Here is a 12,771-nt window from a genome sequence, read left to right as displayed (position 1 = left end):
AGTTTCTTATTGCATCAAGATAAGCATAAAACATTCAAAACTCTAATGTTATTAAGGGCACATTAGATTACTACCGGGTCCTCCATAATAAAACTCAGGATCTTCAAGATAATCTGATTGATAGTAAACATCATAACAATTATATTCATCGGAGTAATATTGAACCCATTCTGGAATCTTTAGGCTCGGATAATTATCGTGAACTCTCATCCTTAATATGGAAGCCGAATCGCCTCTAGAAAATTGTCCGTTACCCATTTGTGTTTTGGTATGAGGAGTATGTCCAACAGTTGTACTGTAAACTTCACCACCCCATTCCACTGATTCCGCATTGTAGCAAATTGCTCTAAATATTTCTGGTGGCCAATAACCTATGTTGGTATTCTCACCATATTGCACCCACCAATTGTTAGTAATTAGATCCTAAAGCAAAGAAAAAGAAAGATTAAAAATGAAAAGAAAAACGAAAAAATTTCCATAATATTTTTAGTTCATAGAAATGAGTGACCTTATAGATGTAAATAGTTATTTGGTATGGAAGACCACCAGGAACTGGTATTGGATAAATTGCAGCACCTAAGGCAATTTCATTGCTGGTTTGAATAAATCCAGGACAGGTCAGATCAAAGCAACCTGTTTCGTGCGAGCCATCGGCCTGCAGAAATTGGTGTTCCAAAGAATTGAAGAAATTTATTAAACTTTTTCGAATAAAGGTTAGTCTATAACCAAAATAATTAAACTAATTGTATCAGGTTAATACAACTGTATATACTAACCGTCCAATATACGAATAATCGAGTCTTCCTGTCTCCATATACACTAGGATTGACCTGTAACAGGTTTATCAAACACAAAGATAATGAAACCGTTGACATATGAACCATTTTAAACCGTTAACGAAGCATATAAAGTTATGAGTTGAAATGCATTTTTCTTGCAAATAAGCTATTTTGATGTATAAGTTACTTCTTACCGCCCAACCAGATTCAATACACTCATAGTCATTGTAAGATCCATTCAAAAGAGAAACCTGAGCTGTGCTGTATTCATCATCCTTTTCAACCGAAGGACTAAAAACTCTAATGTCTCCTTTACCTCCCAAATAGCGGAATCCTGTGGCGAATACTATTGCCTTCTGGTTCAGATAGATATCAAATCAGCAAAGTAGAAGAGTTTGTTGCTTCAACTACAAGTAATGTCATGCAGAAACTTCCAGATTATTATTCAGCCGATGATTAACTTGTCTGTTTAAAAAACTTGGTTTCTTCCTTCCATATTCATTGATTGAGTGAGCCTTAAGAAGCTCTCTCTTCCGTATTCGTCGAACCGGTATTGTTCCCTTTGGGCAACTTCCACTTTTCTGCCATATTTGGGATGTTACTGTCGCATACGACTCATCATCCTTTTGCTTCATCATTGCACTCTTTGTTTTACTTCTAGTCCTTTCTATGGGATCCTTCTTAGCTGAATTGTAACTTGGAGCCATCTGATTAAGTATTTTATTTTATGCAGATTCATAGACTAGTGAGATGAAGTAAGCATAAAGAAATCATGTTTTGCAATCATATATAGAATATTCACCTGAATTTTGTGATCTTTCAAAGCAGGATGATCAAACGCAGGTTGCTTTTTAATGTTGACGCAATCAATAATATCTCCATCTTCACTCTACAAGCATGGAAAAATAATATAATTATTATGCTTAGCACCTTGTGTGACAGTTTAGGAAATATGAAGAAAACGAACAATGTTTCATATTTTCTAATATATCTAACTTCCAAAAAATTTCTGTTACCTGAATGGTTTTTAATGAGTGTTTTCTAAGATGCTTTAGTTTTCTCTCAACTTCCAAAATCCTCTGTTTAGATAAAGTGCCATCACTATTAGTACCGGAAACTGTAATTAACAGCATCAAGAGAATGAATATTACTTTAGATCTCATCGCTGAAAAAAAACAGTTTATTTATCAATTAAACTTGTATAAATGTGTAATGTAATAGCTAATTATTATTGGTATTGATTCACAGAACATGATTGAATGGAAGACAAAGATATGTTTATATATAATATAGTGATACATAAGACATTTATTGGTAACATGAACTATATATGTACATTGCTTAACTATAAGTTAGGTAGTGATGTCTGCATGAGTTACCCGTCTATATATTTGTCATTCATCCTTTGTTTACATCGAAACTTTTTCAAATAGTTGAAATTCAAATGCATGCTTCATAAATCAGCCACCTTCCCATCAGAAAAGTAATTTGGAGAAATTAATAATTTAAACATGATGTAACTGTCATGACTTCAACTAAACTCATTTTTTATATTGAATTGTTTTAAACATGATGTAACATAACGAGTATATGCTCGCCACATGGGCAAGACCATCATAGAAAGTTGACTTGGTCTCTGAGTCATATATCAAATATAGAGATGTATACCCTATTATAATACATGTTTAGAATTGTATAAATCGAATCATTAGTTTGATACTGAGTGCATACATAAATGTTTAAATGACATCTTGAAACAAATGACATCTTGAAACATGTACGATACAAAATACAACAAAACATGGTACATGAATTATAATAGATGTTTACACATAATATTACATAAGATCACACAACAGAAATAAAACATGAACATCAGAGTCTCCAAATCTTCAAGCTATCTTACTCTTACCCTTATCCTTCTTCGAGCTACCTGAAAATAAACAACATGATTGGGATGAGATACTATATCTAACTGAAGTTTTATCTATACGATGAGTCCGCTCGGCTCTAAGGTTCTAAGGTTCTTTATTCCTATTTTTCGTCTTACTAGCACTATACTCGTGTTCTATTTCATAAAACTACGGAAAGAAAGCTTATTTCCGCTTCTTACACCACGTGAAAATTTATATCCTATTTCCACTAGCCATGTAGAACTTCGAAGCTCAAATTGCATTTCAATCGTCTTGACAAACAACTAATTTGTTGCCAACTAAGGCAAGGTCTTATGGGTTTACATGCCTCCCTTCTCTCAAAATTATGTCCGCTAAGAGGATTCAAGATGCCACCCCCTGAGTTATATCTGACACCCCCCGAATTCAATGAAAAGACCATTATAATCCTACTCAAAATTTTCACCAACAAATTTCAAAAATCTTAAGCGATACCGAAAATTCTTTGTAAATAGTAAGTAGAATACCAGAAATTTTACGTTCATACCGAAAATTGTTTGAAAAAATTTAGTGGAATATCGAAAATTTCAGAATTTCCGGTAGAATTTCTCAAAAATTTCAGAATTTCCCCGATCGTTTAAAATTTTTGAATCAATACACTGCCAAAAATTTCAACTTTCAACTAAATTTTCGGTACAGAATAGTAAAATTTGAAATTTCCAAAAAAATTGTAATAGACAGGAAATTTTGTTGATACTAGAAATTTTCATCATGGTACCGAAAATTTTGTTCGGAAATGTTGATCTTTTTTTGAGAAGGGGTATTTTTGATAGTAAAAAAAATGGGGGGGGGGGGGGGGGGGGGGGGGGGGGGGGGGGGGTTGCCAGATATAATTTTGAGGGTGACATCTTGAATCCTCATCCACTAAGGTATGATTTATGGGTTTACATACCCGTTTCCCTTCTATCAAAATCATATCCACTTAAGGCGAGTTCTTTCGGGTTTACCTACCCTCCTTCTCTCGGGGACTTACCCTCATAATTTTCGAACTAAAAATTAGGAAACCCCTAGGAATCATGACTTTCAACTATTAGATTCCTTTTTTTTCCCGGAATCATCGCATCGATATTTACCAAGAATCGAAGTGTTATTACACTTCCGAGAATTTCGCAGCGTTGGATTCTAACTCGATTCTATGATGTTCTCACTTGCCAATTAATTTCACTTAGGAAAGCACATAGGGGTGGCAAAACAGGCCGCCCACCCCGTCTTATGCCCGCCAAAAAAAGAGCGGGACGGACAAGCCCGCCAAGCGAAAATGACATAAAAATCTAGCTCGCCCCGCCAAGGTGGCAGGTAGGCGGGCGGCGGACTTCCCCGCATATTTTTTTCATTTACTTTTTTTTTCTTCATATTTTAACAGATTAATAGGCTTTCTTTTACCTTTCAATTATATTTCTCATTTATTTTTTAGAACAATTTTTTATAAAGCATCTTTTTAATAAAGTTTACTTAAAAAATATTGCATATATTCACAAATAAATATATAAAATAAACTCATCAAGAATTAAAGTTACTATAATTAACTAAAAAATGGTGGATTTAAGGTGGGACGGATTAAACGAATAGACGCGGTGGACTTTGGCGGGTGACGGATTTTAGCGGGGCGGGCTTTAATGGCAGGCGGACCCAAAGTTTCAACTCAACCCCCATTTTTGGTGGGTGCGCGGGAAGAGTTGACGGGCCACGACACGTTTTTCCGCCCCTACAAGCACATATCTACGATCAATGTGTGTTCACATTTATTTTTCATAATTGATTTAACCTAAGAGAATTTTCTCTTATTTTAAATATCAATTAACCGATTGATTCTCATAAGTTCATTCCTTAAAGATGTCCTTTATTTACCGTACATGATATCAAGAGTTTCCAACATACTTAACCACACTTAATCTCTCATGTCATTTTAAGATAAGGAGCATCATCTACCAATTAGGGTTTCAAGTACTTATGCATATAATCAATGAGTTTTTGAATAGAGAAAAAAAAAGGTGCCAACACGACCTGCCCATGCTCACCAACACGGACCGTGTTGGGTTTAGCATACCCTCTCATACAAAAACCAGAGGGGGACACGGCCAAGCCATGTCGGCCTGTACGACCTGTTTCAGACTCAGGCACGCCCCATAGAGAAAGCCAAAGAAGGACACAATTCCCCTGTGTCTAGCCTAGCATTTTAGGCTCTATCTCATTTTGTGATTTTCACAAATTTAAGACCTATTGTACAAAATCTAGTATAGTCACACTCAAAATAACATGATCATTTCAATGGAATGTACCATAGAACAATCAACCAAATACTTCACAAGGATAAATTCATGTTATCATTCTACCATTATTTGCCTCACCCCTAATCAAAGGAAAACATGTTTCACATTTCATTTGAGACAAAAAATAGAGCATGTAAGTTTCATATCAAACAAACGTGATTAAACAAGAATATAAGAATAATTATCAAGAAATAAACACAATATCAAATTATCTAATTCCCACCCTTCAAGCATTCTCCCATATTGGTGCTAATCCCAAATCACAAACCTTTGAAAACCCCACATTTGAAGCTCAAAGTTTCTAGTTTGGTGGAAGGAAATGATGAGAATGATGGTTTGAATGATCTAAGTTTTGCTCTTGACACTTCTCTTCAAGAAACTTCAGACTACTTGGACATGCAAGGAAATGGTGCTTTAAACTCAAGATTTTCTTCTTCTTCTTCTTCTTCTCCTTGCCAAATCACCACCATATCTCTAGCTCTCTTGCTACTCAAATTCTGAATTTTAGAGTGAGAAATGAGTCAATCTCTCACATTGTAGGCTTATAAAGGGTGGTCACAAAATGCCCATATTTCCCTCGATACTTATCTCCAACTGCTAATGGTTGCCATCACTTGCTAATTATGGATATTAAGGTTTCTAGTAGATGCAAAGCCTATCAATAAATAGATAGTGAGATGCTTAAAAACTTAGGTTTTATTTGGGAGTTTGGAGGGAAAGAAGGGGAGGAATTTGAAAAATAGGATGGATTGGATGAAAAGAATAGAAAACTTTTAGTTGGGAGGATTTTGGGAGGTTTGTATTTCTTCGTAACACCAAAAATCCCCAAATTTGAGGTAGTTCAAAATTTGTATTAGGGTAGGGTTTTGGAGGGATTAGGCAATTTGTTCAAATATAATTTTTTTTGTTATAGTATTTCAAAAATTTAAAATATATTAATGATAAACATTATTTTATCATTCGAAATAAATTTTTTTTTCAAAAAATGTTAAAAATTTCTCTATATTTAAAAAAAAATCAATTTTTGAAGTTCTCACTTCCACTCTCCTCCAAACTCCCAAACAAAGTCTTAGGCAAACAGACAAGGAGGTATAGAGGCCTTAAACCCTTATCTTCACTCTGCTAAGATTTGAGATACGCCAATCTCTGAAAAAATTTAAGCCGGTCTCATTGATAGATTTTGACGAAATCAGCGAGTCACAGATACAATACCACTATAAACAACCAAATGGTGGTGATCTTAGACCAGGCAAAACAACTCACCATACATTTAACATCATTGTAGGAGGTTTTGTCGGAGGAGGAAGATTAAACTCCTCTCATAAGAGATATGTCCACCAAGTTATGCACACCGTAAACTCGACCTTATAGCTTTGCTCTACTTTAGTACCAGAAGTCACCTTTTCACAATTGGATGTTGCTAAAAACATACCCTATGTCCCATGGTCATCAGCGTGCAAATGTTCAATCAGGATATCAAGCGATTGCTTATAGATCTCAGAAATTTGAACTATATACTTTATTGAGACACATTCGAAAGGTTGCATTGGGATTTGAAGCACCTACAATCGTTTAAAGGCTCCATGGTTGGTTCCAGAGAAAAACACGTGCTAATTTGTGGCTATATCCCCATTAGAACCATTTTTGGATTGGACGAGAAGGCCAAATCTGTTTAAGTCAAATACCTCGTTGTGAACATGTCCTCATCATACAACACAATCATAGGTCGCCCCACATTTAACATCCTAGAGGCAATAGTATCCATACTCTACCTGGTGATGAAGTATCTTTTGGATAAGGAAAAGAGAACAACAGTTGATGAAGAAGTAAAAAAGCTAAGAGAAGCAAGATTCACTAGTGAGGTAAAATAATCCACCTGGATAGCTAACATAAATTCAATTAAATGTTAGTTTGGGGTCCAAGCAGGAAAATTAATAGACTTTATATTAATTAGAAGACGGATACATGCCACCCTGGATAAGTGTCAAGTCATAGTTAACAAGAGGAGTCTAACCAACACTAAGGAAGTACAAGGAAAAAGTATACACTATCTTGCTTCCCCCAACGCGTAATAATACGAAATAATTCAAATATAAACAACTATTCACATATAGGTTGTCACACCTCTCATCACGAACCTGCTCTATAACACTTTATTAAATTAAAACATATAATTTAAAACACTTGTCATCACATGCTCGCCTTTACTTAGGCTCATCGCATCGAAATTATTCAATAACCATAAATCATCTATTAAAATAAGTCACTTAATAACCATTATTTGAAATAAAATACTGTTATGGAAAAAGCCTTCAACATTCAAAACAACTCAAAAACATCAGGAGTTATAGCATGTAACTCTCGCAATAACAACACATAATAAATATCATAAAAGTTTGCCCGCTCGATGTTACCGATCAAAGCAACAAATTCTAAAACGCATAAAACAGACAATAAACAATGAATAGCTCCAACAAGCTACCTTCCACACACAACAACTCTACTCCTGATTATCTGCAAGATATTCATGGTGAACAATATTAAGCAAAAGGGATGAGAAATAATCTTCAATATAAATTGGTGTAAAGAATGAAAGGATTGATAAACATACTACATATCATACATTAAATACACAACCAACATCATTACAATCTCACACCCATTCCACAATAACATATACATATATGCAATGAGACTCACGACACAATATGACATTACGCATGTGGTACCAACTCAACATTTGGTTCTCTCAGGAACTGGGTCCCCCCTTATGAACCCATGACCTCCTTCTGAGATCCAAGCCCCCCTTCTGAGTTTGGGACAATCACTGCTCCCCCCTTCTGAACTAGTGAACACGACTCTTTCAATGACACGACACAAATGATGCATGTCATACCAATAAATGCAGCAACAATAACCATGTTTAAGGCCCCCTTCTGACCGTAAACAACATGCATTGACACACAACAACAATTCCCCTTTTCTGAACTACTATCTAACAATCACAACAACAACAATAATACATAAATAATCACCTTATAGTTATGCACATACAACATTTAGTAATATTCACAACATATCGCTAAAACATCACCAAACAGCATCATATGCATTCCATTGCTACACCACTTAAACAATGACATTTGAGTAAATCAATTATTATTCAATAATGAGAATCCACCATGATTAATTAATCTCGTAATATTTAATTAACAACACCAAACATAACTAAACAATAGCCAATTATAGACTAAACTGTAAAGCAACATAAAAAATATTTTCATCACCGCTAACCATCTAATAACGTTACACAACAAGTAAAATGACATAATCATGTCCTTAAGTACACATTCAACAACTATGGACATTACCGTAAGGTAGTCCTCTGTGTTAGCTTTCTAACTCTTCGAACCGCGCGTTAAATGGAGTTACTAAACTCCAGATATACCACTTTCAATTATGTAATTTCCCACTGCAAACAATGGTAACCGGTTACAGGCACAAAAAATAGTCTAGTAACATATTTTTCACCATTAGAGGTATTCCAGACCTCCGATTTTTATTCGGTAAAAATCCTCTATCTCAAACTTCGACATACTACAATTAACCAATGATTAAAACAACAAATCACAATATATCACCGATTGGCATCAACAAAATCATCACTTTTCAAGGTTTTCAGGTTATGTTTTCAAAGTTTCAACAACACAACATTGGCAATTAAAAAATTTCAGGATTTATCGAACACCACATATGACAACACCTTTAAATACCTCACATTTTAGGGTCTCGTTTTTGAGAGAATGTGAATATGACTTTGCCTAAAAAGCACTTACCCTACCATAGGCTTGAAAAGCTCTATACATTGAATACATACCCTTTAAAAGATTTTTTAGAGTTGTAACATGACTTAGGTAAATGTGGATGATTTTGGAATAATATGCTTCACAGTTCGGAATTAGACACATTATCCTTAAACTATTCTATTATAATTTTGGGCTAAATATGTTTTTACTCCTTATAAATATCTCAAGTTTTGACTTTTAGTCTCTATAAAAAAAGTTATGTTTTAGTCTTTATAATATTGGTTTTACATGACGTTTTGGTCATTTTACAGGGACTAGAACTACGTGCATAACTAATTTTGTAAGGACTATGTTGTGAAAAACGATACCAATAACAAAGTGTAATAGGGAATTAGGGAAGAGAAGAAGAACACAAGAATTGGTTATAACTGCTATTCTTTCACTTTATCTTAAAACAAGATTACAAGTTTACAAGAATAACAAATAACCTCTCACACCCTAAATTAGGATTTGCAGCTTAGCAATGATGAGAGACTAGTATGCTATTTATAATAAAACCTAACATACTAACTAATGGGCTTTTTCCGCAAGACCCATTACAAGCCAACTTAATAAACAAGCTAACTTAACAAATTAGGGTTTAAACACTAAAACCTAATTTAACATGCTAACAACCCTAGCATCTTCGACACCTGCATCCTCGACCATCTTCGACTACAGCATGCACACTTCGACACCAGCATGTGAGCAACCTTCGACGTCATGCTTAACCCTGTCGAACTGTCGAACCAAGAAGCTACCCTTCGACCATACTAGAGTTCGATCCAATATCTCACAGACTAAAATATGATTTTTTTTATAAGGACTAAAACTCAAAATTAGTAATTTTGTAGTGACCAAAAACATATTTAACCCTATAATTTTTAACCATAAATGGGATGGTACTAACATTCCAGATACTTTTGACTCTTTTTTTTCCCACATGTATACTCGTTCTTATTTATTTATTTATTTATTTTTATGGATACCCTTTTCCTTTATTTTTGAACAATATATCAAAGTCTCTCTATATTTACAATGACTATGAGTATGACTATCATCCAAAAGTTAAAATGTTGGTCATTCAAAGGAAAGAATTTTCTGATGTCAGAGGATGTGAACTACAAGTTTGTTATATTTATTATAGTTGTAACTAACTTGTCTCGAGTGGTTAGTAGTTAGAGTTAGTTAAAACTTAAAAGTACTCTAATTATGCTACTTGCTCACCTATACTTAAAGATATTTCCTTTATTCATATCAATGATTAGATATCAGAATTTTATAAATGTTATTAAGGGCACATCATATTACTACCAGGTCCTCCATAATAAAACTCAGGATCTTCAACGTAATCCGCAAGATATCGAACGTTGTAACAATTATATTCATCTGAGTAATAATAAACCCAGTCTGGGATCTTCAGCATCGCAGAATTATCATGAATTCTCATCCTCGATATGGAAGCCGAATCAGGCCCAGAAAATCGTCCGTTACCCATTTGTGTTTTGGTATGAGGCGAATGTCCAACCGTTGTACTGTAAACTTCACCACCCCATTCCACTGATTCAGCATTGTAGCAAATTGCTTTGAATATTTCTGGTGGCCAATAACCTATGTTGGTCTTCTCACCATATTGCACCCACCAATTATTAGTAATTGGATCCTAAAGCAAAGAAAAAGAATGATTTTAAACATGAAAAGAAAAATGAAAATCTCCATAATAGTTATAGTTCATAAAAATGTTTGTGACCTTATAGATGTAAATAGTTATTTGGTATGGAAGACCACCAGGAACTGGTATTGGATAAATTGCAGCACCTAAGGCAATTTCATTGCTGGTTTGAATAAATCCAGGACAGGTCAGATCAAAGCAACCTGTTTCCTGCGAACCATCCGCCTGCAGTTCCATAGAATTGAAGAGATTTATTAAACTTTTTGAATTAAGGTTAGTCTATAAGCAAAATAACTAACTAATTGTATGTATATACTTACCGTCCAATAAACGAATAATCGAGTCTTTCTGTCTCCATAAACGCTAGGATTGACCTGTAACAGGTTTATCGAGCACAAAAATAATGAAACATTTATATTAAAGCGTCACGCATTAGTTATTTCGATGTATAAGTTACATCTTACCGCCCAACCGGATTCTATACATTCGTAGTCATTGTAAGATCCACTCAAAAGAGAAACCTGAGCAGTGCTGTATTCGTCATCCTTTTCAACCCAAGGACCAAAAACTCTAATGTCTCCTTTACCTCCCAAGTAGCGGAATCCGTCTGCAAATACTACTGCCTTCTGGTTCACATAGATGACAAATCAGAAAAGTACAAGAGTTTGTTGCTTCAACTACAAGTAATGTCATGCCGTGTTACTAACTCAACGTACCGAGTGATTTTGTTGCTGTACAAAGGAATCGAGATTATTATTCAGCTGATGATGATGATGATTAACTTGTCTATTTAAAATACTTGGTTTCTTCCTTCCATATTCATCAATTAAGCGAGCCTTAAGGAGCTCTCTCTTTCGTATCCTTCGAACAGGTATGGTTCCCTTTGGACAACTTCCATTTTTCTGCCATATTTGGGAAGTTACTGTCCCATACAACTCTTCATCCTCTTGCTTCATCTTGGCACTCTTTGTTTTACTTCTAGTCCTTTCTATGGGATCCTTCTTAGCTGAATTGTAACTAGGAGCCATCTGGTTACATATTTTATTTTACGCAGATTCATAGACTAGTGAGTCGGAGTTTGCAAAAAGAAAACATGCTCATAATTAGTATGTATTTGGTTTTGCATTTGCAAAAATCAATTTTGAATGAAGAAATGATAAATATCGCAAAAATATTTATCACAAATTGGTATCTTTCAAAGCATGATAATAATCACCTGGATTTTGTGATCTTTCAAAGCAGGATGATCAAATGCGGGTTGCTTTTTAATGTCGATGCAATCAATAATATCTCCATCTTCACTCTACAAGCAGGGAAAAATAATATAATTAAGCAGTAATGTTAATTAAGCTTAGAAAATCAGAAGAATACCAAAAAAAACTCACTCAATATTCAACAGTGTCTGATATTTTCTAATATATCTAACTTCCAAAGAATTTTACCTGAATGGTTTTTAATGAGTGTTTTCTAAGATGCTGTAGTTTTCTCTCAACTTCCAACATCTTCTGTTTAGAGAAAGAGCCATCACTGTTAGTATTGTAAACTGTAATTAACAACATCAAGAGAATGAATATTACTTTAGATCTCATGGCTGGAAAAAACAGTATATTTATCAATTAAACTTGTATAAAAGAGTAATGTTACAACCAATTATTATTGGTTTTGATTCACAGGACGTGAAAGAATGGAAGACAAAGATATGTCTATAAGACTTTTATTGGTAACATGAACTATATATGTACATTGCTTAACTATAAGTTAGGTAGTGATGTCTGCATGAGTTACCCGTCTAGATATTTGTCATTCATCTTATGTTTACATCAACACTTGTTCTAATAGTTAAAATTCAAATGCATGCTTCATTTATCAGCCACCTTCCCATCAAAAAAATTAATTTAGAGAAATAGTTGAATTGTCATGACTTCGCCTAAAAACTACTTCGTCTATATAGACCTTGTATTTGAGGGACTGTGAACCGTTATGACTTAATAAAAACTCATTTTTTATATTTTATTGTTATAAACATGATGTTTCGCATCCATATTGCATAGAAATCCAATCCATTTGATAAATAACCATGTATGAGGCACGAAGAGTGGAGAGTGGCCTCTAGTATAACTAGTATGTGCTTGTCATGTGGACAAGATCATCGTATTAAGAGGTTGACTCGACTTTATGTTAGGAAGTTGACTCAGCTTCAAGTCATGTATCAAATATAGACAAGAGTCACGCATTTGAATCTTAGACAAAGGG

At 34.4% G+C, this 12,771-nt stretch overlaps 2 protein-coding genes across 2 annotated transcripts; both read right to left on the bottom strand.

Moving 5' to 3' along the window:
- Positions 1-2: 2 nt before the first annotated feature.
- On the bottom strand, positions 3-8,144 carry LOC131598555 (protein neprosin-like). The gene is made up of 9 exons (XM_058871141.1): positions 8,078-8,144; positions 7,898-7,996; positions 1,796-1,944; positions 1,582-1,668; positions 1,241-1,486; positions 974-1,135; positions 777-830; positions 509-655; positions 3-423 (listed from the first exon to the last, which is right to left on the bottom strand). The coding sequence occupies exons 1-9, from the start codon at positions 8,142-8,144 to the stop codon at positions 52-54; spliced, it is 1,383 nt and encodes a 460-aa protein (XP_058727124.1). The 3' UTR covers positions 3-51.
- A 1,993-nt stretch (positions 8,145-10,137) lies between these two features.
- On the bottom strand, positions 10,138-10,755 carry LOC131598553 (protein neprosin-like). Its single transcript, XM_058871140.1, has 2 exons — positions 10,597-10,755; positions 10,138-10,509 (listed from the first exon to the last, which is right to left on the bottom strand). Exons 1-2 carry the CDS (start codon positions 10,753-10,755, stop codon positions 10,138-10,140), a joined length of 531 nt encoding a protein of 176 aa, XP_058727123.1.
- Positions 10,756-12,771: the final 2,016 nt, after the last annotated feature.

The sequence above is a fragment of the Vicia villosa genome, linkage group LG4 (assembly GCF_029867415.1).
Source record: "Vicia villosa cultivar HV-30 ecotype Madison, WI linkage group LG4, Vvil1.0, whole genome shotgun sequence".
Taxonomy (NCBI): domain Eukaryota; kingdom Viridiplantae; phylum Streptophyta; class Magnoliopsida; order Fabales; family Fabaceae; genus Vicia; species Vicia villosa.
The sequence above is the reverse complement of the archived record's forward strand: the minus strand, read 5'-3'. Positions and strand labels throughout refer to the sequence as shown.